Genomic DNA, 12,894 nt, shown 5'->3' with positions numbered 1-12,894 from the left:
CATTCATCACACTAGTTAGTAATCAGAGGGGCCTAACTAGGCGTATTGTACTAAACGACCGCTTTCGATGGACTTTGAGTTTTGTGGGCCGATATTAAATGCATTGACAATGCATCAAACACTAAAGTAGATGCACCTAGATCATAGTGCCTGGATATTTAGCCTACTACATCAAGACCTTGGCATTCAAGTACAACACTACTACCGCATAAGTTGCCTCAGAGCCTGAGGAACCTGTATTTAAAAAGGGACCTTGGATAATTTCTCACGGCACACCTGAGGATCTCTCACGGCACACTAGTGTGCCGCGGCACAGTGGTTGAAAATCACTGAGTTAGACACAGTGTATAGTTGCCAGCAAGATTCATTTTTTAATTTCTTGCTTTTTGCGAGATGTTGTGTAGACCTGTGAATCAACTATTAAATATAGAAAAATAGCATCCATTGACACCCGTCGGAGTATCTGACTAACGTACTACTACTAATATATCATTCTCATTGATACCATATCATCTCAACTAGATATAATAATTTAATTATTATTTGTAGTAAAGGTAAATTAACTCAACAAAATAGGTAATGGCTAACAGAGATTTGATCTCTGGAAGATGAGCTTTTCTATGCATAGACATATAGAGCACCTGTTAGTAATGTCACCTTGGCCTATGATAAGACAAACTCGCAGCCTGGATATATCCAGCTACCACACTCATATTGTAGCAGGTGTTTTATATATCAATACTAATACATGTTCGTACCCTGTCACTCTGTAAAGTATTGATGGTATTCAAAGACAGTTAATGTAAGTGCCGATCTCCTGTGATCCACCTACAGTAATATATACCTGTCTCTACTAGCTATTGATATTTTAGCCATTCTTATTGGAAACGTGGTGTAGCTAGTTGGAGTTATTACTCCTCACTATACGCTTCAACTAAAAATCTTAAGTTCTCGTATAAATTCAAATATGAAAACATGAAATAGCGGGTTGTCTGCTCTTTGCTGGTACAATCATATTTAAAAGAGAATGCAACTCATCATTTGAGATTCTTAGCTAGTGCTACAGGGATTGACGGCATTGGTTGTCTGTTCTCAGTTTTTATTTTAACTTCACTTTTCAGTTTTTAATTGCCAATTCACTTTTCAATTTGCTAAATTGTATTATTGTTTTCCTTGAACCTATTTGTTAAATCAGCACAACTTTTTATTGTTTAGACTGGCTTGGGTTGGTGGATATTCCAACGTGAACATATTTCCTTGTGGCTCATTTATTTTTAAATGTATTATTACGGTGCATATACATTACCATTAGGATTTGTATAACTGATTTTCAGTGCTGTGAGTAGTTAAATAATAAACATTTAATTGGATTGTAGTTTTAAATTATCTATTTTCACACAGCTATGCAAATATAATTATTTATTTTAATACACATGAACAAGTTCAAATCAATAATTATGTTGAAGCAAAATTTGCTAGACAAATATCATTTGCAATGCATAATGAAAGAGCATGAATCTAAATCACTAACTTTAAAAATATAATAAAATGTCAAATGGAGACTCCCTGTATGCTGAGACTGGGTTTGTTGACAGCTACTGTATATACCAACATTTTTTATAATGTTTGTTATATCCACATTGTGATTAGTGTTTTTTAAATACAATTTGATTGGATAGTAGTTTTTAAATATTAATGTTTATATCAATTATAACTTGTAATGTATAATAAAAACTTGAACAAATTCATATTATTGATTTTTAGTCACAAATATTTGGAGAAAATTAAATTTATAGTTTTATTTCTAGTGTTTACTAATTAAAACTTTCATACCGTGTAAGAATAAAAATAAAATGTTGTTACTAGTTTGTATAAGTTTTTTACAGCAGTTAAAAAAATTTGATGCATAAACTATTTTTGCTGGCACTAAACCTGCAGACAATACCTTTTGTAACCCGGAGCTTAAAAATTATTTATGCCTATATAAAAATGTATGACTTTATTTGTGAGAGAAAATAACTGCAGTTTCAAAGGTTAAGGTAGCTCTATTGATTTCACCACCTCTCTGTCGTGAGGCCATTACAGAGAGGTAAATAACCTTTATATGTAGTCAGATATACTCAATTAGGTAATAATTTAAATAACAGATACGCATAACATACCAACTAGTTTACGAGACAGATTAGCTCAATGAATGTTTTATAATAGTTAAGGTTTGGTGTCAAAATTATATTAAATATAATGATGGGTAATGTTTAATTTAGCAGTAAAGAGAGTAATTGTCAAGAAAAGGAGACCAGTTTGTTTTAGAGCTCCAGGTCAGCAGATGCTATGTAAGACTTGAAAACTAAACTTATTGAATGTCTAAGGTAGGTATGAGCTGAGTAGATAGTACTAAATATACCATTTAGGACTAAGGAAGTAAGCGGTTTACAGGAACTTTCACTAAAGTAATACCTTACTACCTTAGTACTACCTTAGTACTAAGGTACTACCTTCGTACTAAAGTATTACTTTAGTACTAAGGTACTACCTTACTACCTTAGTACTAAGGTATTACCTTAGTACTTAGTACTAAGGTATTACCTTAGTACTTAGTACCTTAGTACTAAGGTAGTAAGGTATTACCACAGTACTACCTACATGCAGAATGCGCACCCCTTATAAAACAGCAGAGAGTTCTTTCATTGGTCTTATCAACTATTAGTAGAAGTTCCTTCCTGGCAAGGCTTCTCACTTTTACCCATTGCACCCACTGCTAGGCAAACAAACACTTTATCATTGTCAGCTATCTGTAAAGAGGCTTTTCCAGGCGATTGAGCTAATTTTCTACACAGATCGAGCACTAACACCCTATGATGCTTACAAACCTTTTTTCTTGCTTGTAATGCCTCAGCTTATGGTCTGGGAGTAGTGCTTTCACATATCTTGATAGTCAGGAGAGGTCAGTTGCATATGCGTCTTACATATTGAGTCCAAGTGGAAAGAATTACGTCCAGATGAAAAGGGAGGCATTATCTATTATCTTTAGGGCTACCAAGTTTCATGTACACCAGTATGATGAACATTTCACTCCTGAAACAGACCACAAGCTCTTCACAACTATTTTGGGTTTGAAGACTGATCTTCTTCCCATAGATGCTATCAGGATGCAGGAATGGGCAGCTGTTCTGACTGCTTACAGCTATGAAATTAAATGAAAGTGCCCAGGGATTTCTGCCAATGCAGATGACATGTCACACATGCCGCAGTCTTATCATTACACACACAGTGAGCAGCTAAAACAGTTTCCCTTAGACTATCTCTTCACATTACCACCTGATTATGTGTCCTAGACCAGGCATGGGCAAACTACGGCCCGGGGGACACATGCGGCTCGTTAAACTTTTTAATCCGGCCCGCCGAACTTGAAGAAATTAAATAAATTAACTTTGAAATAAATAAGCCATAACTGTCACGAACCACTTTTATCGTATTAACTAGGTATATCAAACACGCTGATTCCGATTTTGTACTCAAAATAAAGATTAGTCTACTTACTTTCAGAGTAGTGAAGGCTTTTTACAGCGTTTTAATTTTGGTCTCGAAAACAACACGATCGCCATAACAAGCTCCGCCCAAAATTATGTGACGAAACCTAGCTTTATAGGAACAAAAGTTGCGTAGGGATGTTTAGACCGATTTAGAATAATAGAGATGGGTGTTTTAAATACCATTAATATCTAAATTCAGCCTTAAAAATAATATCAGTCTGTTCTGAAAGGTAGATACGCTATTTAGCATTGCATATTTTTAAAAGCGCGATACCAACGCTAGCTTGTGATATAACCGCGCTTTTTGAGCTCATTTTTCTCGGCATTCAGCCCATTTAAACGTCATGTAACAAGCTACGAGCAATTTTAAATAGTTTATATACCTTTCATAAAAAAATGAAATTATTTTACAGGCTGGATTTAGATAATAATGGGTTTTAAGACACCCATCTCTATTATTCTAAATCGGACTTGTAATTCTAAATGGGCGGAGCTTGTAATGCCGATTGTGTTGTTTTCGAAACGGATATTGAAACGCTTTATAAAAGCTTAAATGACTTTGAAGGTTAGTTGCCTAATCTTTATTTTGAGTACAAAATCGGAATCAGCGTGTCTGATTTACCTAGTAAATACGATAAAAGTTGTTCGTGACAGTTATGGTTTAATGTTTTATTTTCCCTGCAATTCTAATGTGTTCCCACTAGATGGCGCACTCTAGATACACTGACTTTGTTGAGGTTCCACATATTACGGTACTCCACGTTTGCTTTATGACCCCTCAGCCCTTCTGTAAAAATGAGCGGATCTAAGAAAAGGAAAGTGGACAGAAAATGTCGAGTGTTCAAAAAGGAGTGGACAACTAAATATTTTTTCACTGAACACCGATCATCTGCTGTATGCCTGATGTCAGGAAACTGGCAGTTTTTAAAGAATATAATATTAGCCGTCACTTTACTACAAAGCATGCTAACTATGCTAGCAAGCTATCAACAAAAGAACGGGAAGCTACTGCTCAGAAGTTGGCGGCTAATTTACAGGCTCAACAAAACTTTTTTCACCGCCAAACTGCCATTCAGGAGTCAAGCACCAAGGCCAGTTTTATGCTTTCATTCAAACTGGCAAAGGCCAGCAAGCCTCTGTCTGAAGGCGAGTTTGTAAAAGAATGTATGGTGGAGACAGTAAGTGTCTTGTGCCCAGAGAGCAAAGACAAATTTGAAAAAATCAGTTTATCGCGCAGGACAGTGACTCGCCGTGTGGAACTAATAGATGAAGATATCACCAGCAACTTAAATAAAAAGGCGGAGTCATTCACATTATATTCATTAGCACTGGATGAAAGCAACGATGTCAAAGACACTGCTCAGCTCCTCATTTTTATCCGAGGGATTAACGACACTTTTGAAATAACAGAGGAGTTTTTGACAATGGAGTCTCTGAAAGGACAAACACGGGGAGAAGACTTGTATGACCGGGTGTCTGCTGTCATCGAAAATATGAAGCTCCCTTGGAGCAAACTTATCAATGTCACCACAGATGGATCTCCGAATTTAACGGGGAAAAACGTTGGCCTGCTGAGGAGAATCCAGAATAAAGTCAAAGATGAAAATCCTGACCAGGATGTTATTTTTCTCCACTGCATCATCCACCAGGAATCTCTATGTAAATCGGTATTACAGCTGAATCATGTTGTGAATCCTGTCGTGAAACTCGTCAACTTTATTCGTGCAAGGGGACTTCAGCACCGTCAGTTCATTACGTTTCTGGAGGAAACTGATGCGGATCACCAGGACCTGCTTTATCACTCCCGAGTCCGATGGTTAAGTTTGGGCAAAGTGTTTCAACGAGTGTAGGAGCTCAAAGAGGAGATTGGTGCATTTTTGGAGTTACAGGAAAAGGTTGACGAATTTCCTGAGCTGAGCAACAAGAGCTGGCTGTGTGACTTTGCGTTTGCTGCAGACGTATTTTCACACATGAATGAGCTCAACATGAAACTACAGGGGAAGAATCAGTTTGTGCAGGACATGTACACAAACGTGAAAGCCTTCAAATCCAAGCTGGTTTTATTCTCCAGGCAAATTTTAAATAAGTCATTCACACATTTTCCCACACTAGCCACGCTGAAAGAGGCTCGCGCAAAAGTGAAGAAATACGGCGAGTCACTAGATGCGCTGCACGGAGAATTCTGCCGTCGGTTTACTGATTTTGAAAAAATTGACAAGTCACTTCAGTTGGTGGCCTGTCCCCTGTCACAAGACTCCGAAACAGCTCCAGAGAAGCTGCAGCTCGAACTGATCGACCTTCAGTCCGACCCAGTCTTAAAAGAGAAGTTCAACTATCTGAAACTGAATGACTTTTATGCTTCACTCAATGAAGCCGCATTTCCAAATCTCCGGAAGACAGCGCAGAAGATGCTGGCGTTGTTCGGCTCGACCTACGTGTGTGAACAGACATTCAGCATCATGAACATCAACAAGGCCAGCCACAGATCCCAATTAACAGACCAACACCTCAGATCCATCCTGAGAATTGCTACAACTAAACTTACTCCAGACTTTGATGCGCTGGCTAAAAAAGGAGACCACCAGCACTGTTCCCACTGAAAGTAAAAGTTTCTCCTTTGTATTATGTAAAAAATGCTTTGGAAAATAATTAGTTCAGTAAGCCTTATATGTTACATGTCATTTCTGTTAAAGAGCGCACATAAGTGGTGCGCAAATGAACGCACTTTCTCAAAACAAACAATGTGCACCAGATCAAATATAACGCTCTCCGCAGTGGCGCATTATCAATGTTCCGTCCTTGCGTTGATCGTTGTTGACTTTTGGCACTGGAGACACAAACTGAATAGAAGGAGCAGGATAAGTACATCTGAATCTCTTACTGTTTTTGAAATAAATACAGTCAGGAGGAGAGTGATGATGATATCCAGAAGGTAACAGATCTTGCAGTGCTTTAAAATAGAAATTGTTCGTAACAAAAAAGTTATTTTTTATTCATTTAATTTTCTGTGTTTTAAGACTCATTTCAATAAATAGTTAAATACTGTGGGGCTTTAGAGACGGATCTTTTGTTGTAAGGCTTTTGTTCATTATCATTTGAAATTAAAGCACATGTTTTCTCCATATTCCATGATATATATTTTTTTCTCCTGTGAGGTGGGGTTACCAAAACACTCCATCTATCTGCTCCTGGTCCGGCCCCTCTGTCAAAATTTAGAACCCATTGTGGCCCACGAATCAAAAAGTTTGCCCACCCCTGGTCCTAGACTGTGACCAGTCAGAATCTTTTATAACACTTCTCCAGGTGAGCGAGAAATGTTACGTGCTTATCATTTTACTTTATTCATTCTATGTAAATTACATTATTTTCTGTCATGTATACTCTTGTACAATTTAGTGGTTTCGTTTTGTGTAATATAGACAATCACAAGGCAATATAGAAACAGTTCTTTATCAAACCTAACCACCTTCAAACACAATCGTTATATTGGTTGATAGTTTAGCAGAGACATCTAAGGTTTTACACAGACATCAAAGTATATAATTCCTCTAAAAACACAAAATTTACACTATAGACTTGTGCTTTGACTCCAGCTTGAAAAGGATTATCTTATCTTAAAATAAAAAACATTGACATCATACTACATGTATAAGGAATTTTGTTATCTTTCAAATGATGTATAATAGAGCTATTAATTTCAAAGCTCTGGCAGACGGAAATTATTTTTGTTTGGTAATGTTGAGGCCGTTCTATTACAGATACAGGTAATATAAAAATAGTGTGCGTTCCCTGTTTGTTTGGAAACGCTAGTATTTGTTTCCGGTTTTGTTTGAGCGACTTTCCTATACACAGCTCTGTCTACAATACCCTTCGCCTTGACGTCCTAACGAGCCAAACAATCACGTAACTTGTAGTAAAATTATTTTTCTCGGAAAGCAAAGGTAGGGAAACGGATGCTCAACCATTGAAAAACTAAATCAACATTTATTTTTCAACGATGTCATAGAAGCCACATATAATTTTATTACCGTGCAGGACAAATTATGTTTACATTTCGATTTACACCTTTTTGAAAATTTTTGTCATTGACATCTCTTCCTATACAATAAGACAACATTGATCGAAAGTGCAACGGGTTTTTGTTTGGATTTTGGAAAATCATTTACATATATATATGTAAATAATATAATGTTATTTCCTAGATATACATATATATGTATATATATATATATATATATATATATATATATCTAGGAAATAACATTAACATTGTATTAGTCGTTACAAATGCTTCTTAAATGGTTTTCCGATGTTATGCACATGTAAATTCATAACGTAAATACAATCAATAATTCTGTGTCATATTAAAGAATGAGTGATGTAAGAATTATACAAATTTTGCGCTGTAAAATTTTATTTTGTGTCAAAATCAAGTTTAGACATGTATCTTTTGGTCTGCCTTTTATGTTATGGCTTATCTTTTTTATTTTCGCCAGGCCTTTAATAAATTAGCTCATTATCATCCTACTTGTCAGTAAATCAAGGCTTATGGATTAGATTTTCATGGAGTGTCGTGGGTTGAGATGTAGTTGAGGAACCGAACTTTGTTGGTTACCGTTAATGGCACAAGGTCAGAACTGTTTGCTGTTTCCTCTGGAGTCTTGCAGGGATCGGTTTTTGGACTCCTGCTGTTTTCTATTTCTGCGAACGACATACCTCTAGTTGTGAAAGACGCATTCTGCTGATTCTATGCAGATGAAACTTTATTAGACTATGATATCACAAAGTGTAGGGCTGCTGGTCTCCAAGATAACATAACAGCACTGTATGACTGGTCTGTTCAATGGATCATGACTTCTAACCCTAACTAATTTGTTCATTTTATGGCGGTTGGGAAGGATATTCTCAGTTTTATGCTAGAGCTAAATAACACTGTTATTCCACAAGCCAACAGTGTAAGATACTCGGGCATCTTTATAAAAATAATTTCAAATAGCATGAACAAAGGAACGAATGAACATTGCCAAGAAAGGAAACAACACGCTGGGCTTGATAAGAAGTCTTTTAACATTTCCTGTCAGACCAAACTGATCGCTTATCAAACAGTGGTGAGGCCAATTTTTAAAGACGCCTGTCAGGTGTGGTCGCCATATAATAGGCCTAAGTCTCTAATAGGTATGCTAGAAACTATCTAGAGACATGCCATTAGATGGATTTTCCGACTAGGGCAATCCAAAAATATCACCAGCTATATAAAAGAACATGCTATATTTACCCTTGAGGCTCGGCGGTGGGAGTTAAATAAAAATTTTATTTAAAACATTGAATCTTGGCAATATGACATTGACATAAATGATCGAATTTCTTTTGATAAATAGTATTCTACCAGAAAAAGTACTGTCGCTCCTCATTTTTGGACCAATTTATTTCTATCATAAAATGAAAACTTGGTTTTATTAGATAGACTGGCGCGAACCTCATCATAATAAATTGCAGATAATTTTTTGTTTAATTTTGATGGAAAAAGGAAAAAAAACAAATTTTTTTTAATTAATTTATTCATTTTTATTTTAGTGAATATCCATGTAATGCCCACATGTAGTGCTCGGGTGTAATGGATCATCTTGTGTATATATAAACACACTTATATAGATTTAAATCTCAAAGTTTTCTGTATGTGTGTACCTCAGTATGTACTTCGGTATGTCAGGCTATAGCTATTCAAATCTCGAAATTAAAAGGATGCATTTGGCTAGATTTGAGCTCATGAAGATGGCAACCGCAAGTTTCTAATCCAATTGTCTAATCGCGAGTCTACAACGGCTCTTACCATTCATAGTTCTTTTTATGTAATGTACTCTTACAACCTTTTTCCCGATTTCACACGATAAATGATGTATTAACTGAAACTTTAGTAACCCTATAAAACACAATGCTTTTTCGTGCTTCCGTGAACTTCTATTTGCGGTTTTTCGTAAGGTTTAATTGCTAAATTGGTAAAGGCCAATACTTGTCGCACGGATAAGTATATTATCTTGAGCAGGATTGGCCTCTACGTTCTATCTCCGTTTGGTCAGAAAAAGACAGTCCCATATCTCATTTTTGCAGTTGTACGACAGTTTATCGAATGGAACCAGTACCGTCATATTCAAAGTTTTGATGGAATGGATAGCTTTTGCTGGAACAGTGACCTTTTTTAAATAAACACGCGCACTTCCAAGTACGAATTGTTACGGTTTTATGCATAAATTGTTATCATTAATTCAACATATTCAGGATTTTTATTTTGTTTTCTCAGTTCGTATTAATTGTATTATTATCAAATGATCTTTTATTGTAATCGTAGGAAAACTGACATAATTTAGCTATTACTTGCAAATTATTTCTCATTTACATTTAAACACTTTTATAGTTGTTTCATGTTGTTTCTTAATATATTTGACCTGCACAAACGATTTTCCTCTTAATACGTAGTTTGAAAGTTACAGTTGTTTGACAAAGTTTGAAAATCTTTACGGTTGTTTTATTTTTTGTCTTAATTTATTTAAACGGCACAAAACACTTTTATCATGATATGATGTTTGAAAGTTAGAATGGTCACTGTTGTCAAAATTTGAATAAAAATTAATTGTCTCTGCAAAGACTTATTTATTACCAGGGCAACGCCGGGCATTCAGTTAGTAAATATAATGTATATGGTCTAGCTAATTACTGTCCTCTGTGACACCTATCAGCTGTTGTATACATTAGGCCTTCATATTAGTCAGTAGTTGTGGATACTACGCGAGTTGCAAATGTACCCATGATATCTGCGTATGCAACAAAACTCTGCAGAGGTCATTTAAGTTATATTTTCATTGCAGCAAAAGCATACTCTAAACAAACCGTTTAATAGTTTTTTACTAATAGTTTTCATTAAAAACCTATTAAAAATCTATAATAGGTATTTTTGATTAGTTTTTTAGTAGCTGCAATAATGTTTATCATAATAGACAGCCGCTCATAATAAACTTGACTTTTAGCTTAGGCGTGTGTAAACTTGTGAATCTATGTCTTTATCGAAAGCTGACTATAAGATAGAACACCATGTGAATATTGATGGCTGGCTGTATGAGAAAAAGAGATGTCTATATTGGTAGCTGACTATATGATAAACCACAATACCATGTCTATGTTGAAAGCGATGTACATGATGGAATACCATATTTAGGTTAGAGCGGGGCTGCTTGATAGAGCACCATGTCTATATTGATAGGTGACTACGATAGAACATCATGTCTATATTGATAGGTGACTACGATAGAACATCATGTCTATATTGATAGGTGACTATAAGATAGAACACCATGTCAATATTGATGGCTGGCTGTATGATAGAACACCATGTCTATATTGATAACTGACTGTATGATAGAACACCGTGTTTATATTGATAGGTGACTACGATAGAACACCATGTCTATATTGATAGGTGACTATAAGATAGAACACCATGTCAATATTGATGGCTGGCTGTATGATAGAACACCATGTCTATATTGAAAACTGACTGTATGATAGAACACCGTGTTTATATTGATAACTGACCATATGGGCCGCAGTCACAGAAACCATGGTCAAGTCGCAAATCACGAAGTTGAGTTATCCGACTTTAAAGTTGCACTCACTGATTTTATAATATTGGTAACAATTTCTGTAACACAAGCATCTGGACCAATCAAAAAGTGATCTTTCTAATTCTGAAGTCAGTTTAGCCAATAGAAGTTTTTAACCCTCGGAAAAAGCTCCTTAAAACCATTGCTATGCTAAACAGGAAGTACTGAAAAATGGCGTCCCATAAATATAATCTTTTCTTTTTTGCCAATTTTAAAGATAACTTTGACATTGTGGACGCTTATAAGAGTACTTTGGTATTCCAAATGATGTCAAAAGCAGTGAAAGTAAAGGAAATTACGATGCTATTTTCCTAACGGTTCTTACAAGATTATTACAATATTTAATTGTAAGAATAATTATTCGATTTTATAAGAATATTATCAGATTTAATTATAAGAATAATTATTCGAATTTACAAGATCGAAGTATATAGTGACCGATGATGTGCAATATGTTACTGTTGTTATTTTTCAAAAGATTTTGTTGATGATTTGGCTGTGCCCAATATCGCAATACTGCCAAGCCGTTTTTAAAATCAGCAAAATTAGGTAATACATTTTCTAATAAATATACAGCTATTTCTATGACAACCAGCTAAAATCTGTTTAGATTTTTAAATTCAGCATAATTTTTTAATAAAAATGCAGCAATCTACATAAATATCACAACCGCTTGATATTGGTTGCTATGACGTTTTGAAATGTAAACAAAATCGTGCATTGGTTTTCGTTTCTCAAACTTTAATGCCAGTTTTCTCGAAACTATGTTTTCGCACTAATGGTAAACATGCATTCAGTTTTTCGACCATAAAATTTGCTGTAATTAAGTTAGAATCAAATTTTTTTTGCAAAATACCTGTGAGAATTTTCTCCTTCTGCTAGTCTAGATGACTCTGAATTTTATAATCCCGACTTAACCATGGTTTCTGTGATCATGACACATATGATACGTCATGTCTATATTGATAGCTGACTGTATGATAGAACACCATGTTTATATTGATAGCTGACTATATGATAGAACATCATGTCTATGTTGATAACTGACTGTATGATAGGACACCATGATTATATTGATAACTGACCATATGATAGAACATCATGTCTATATTGATAGCTGGCTGTATGATTGAGCATCATGTCTTTATTGATAGCTGACTATATGATAGAATACCATGCCTATATTCCTAGCTGACTGTATGATAGAACATCATGTTTATATTGATAGCTGACTGTATGATAGAACACCATGTCTATATTGATAGCTGGCTGTATGATTGAGCATCATGTCTTTATTGATAGCTGACTATATGATAGAATACCATGCCTATATTCCTAGCTGACTGTATGATAGAACATCATGTTTATATTGATAGCTGACTGTATGATAGAACACCATGTCTATATTGATAATTTATTACATGATAGAACGTCATGTTTATATTCATAGCTGACTGTAAGATAGAACATCATGTATATTTTGATAGCTGACTATATTATAGAACACCATGTTTATAATGATAGCTGGCTATATGATAGAACACCATGTCTATATTGATAACTGACTATATGATAGAATATCATGTTTATATTGATAGCTGACTATATGATAGAACATCATTTCTACATTGATAGCTGACTATATGATAGAATATGCTTATATTGATAGCTGACTGTATGATAGAACATCATGTTTCTATCGATAG

At 35.1% G+C, this 12,894-nt stretch overlaps 1 protein-coding gene across 1 annotated transcript in view; it reads left to right on the top strand.

Annotated features, from left to right (window-relative positions):
* The window catches only part of LOC137387917 (zinc finger protein 850-like), a 47,912-nt gene that overhangs the window by 22,062 nt on the left and 12,956 nt on the right, over positions 1-12,894 (top strand). The window contains 3 exon segments of the mRNA XM_068074431.1: positions 4,444-5,341; positions 5,423-6,122; positions 7,458-7,474. Of these exon segments, the coding sequence (XP_067930532.1) occupies positions 4,444-5,341; positions 5,423-6,122; positions 7,458-7,474 (1,615 nt within the window).

Source organism: Watersipora subatra, chromosome 2, assembly GCF_963576615.1.
Source record: "Watersipora subatra chromosome 2, tzWatSuba1.1, whole genome shotgun sequence".
Lineage (NCBI taxonomy): Eukaryota > Metazoa > Bryozoa > Gymnolaemata > Cheilostomatida > Watersiporidae > Watersipora > Watersipora subatra.
The sequence above is the reverse complement of the archived record's forward strand: the minus strand, read 5'-3'. Positions and strand labels throughout refer to the sequence as shown.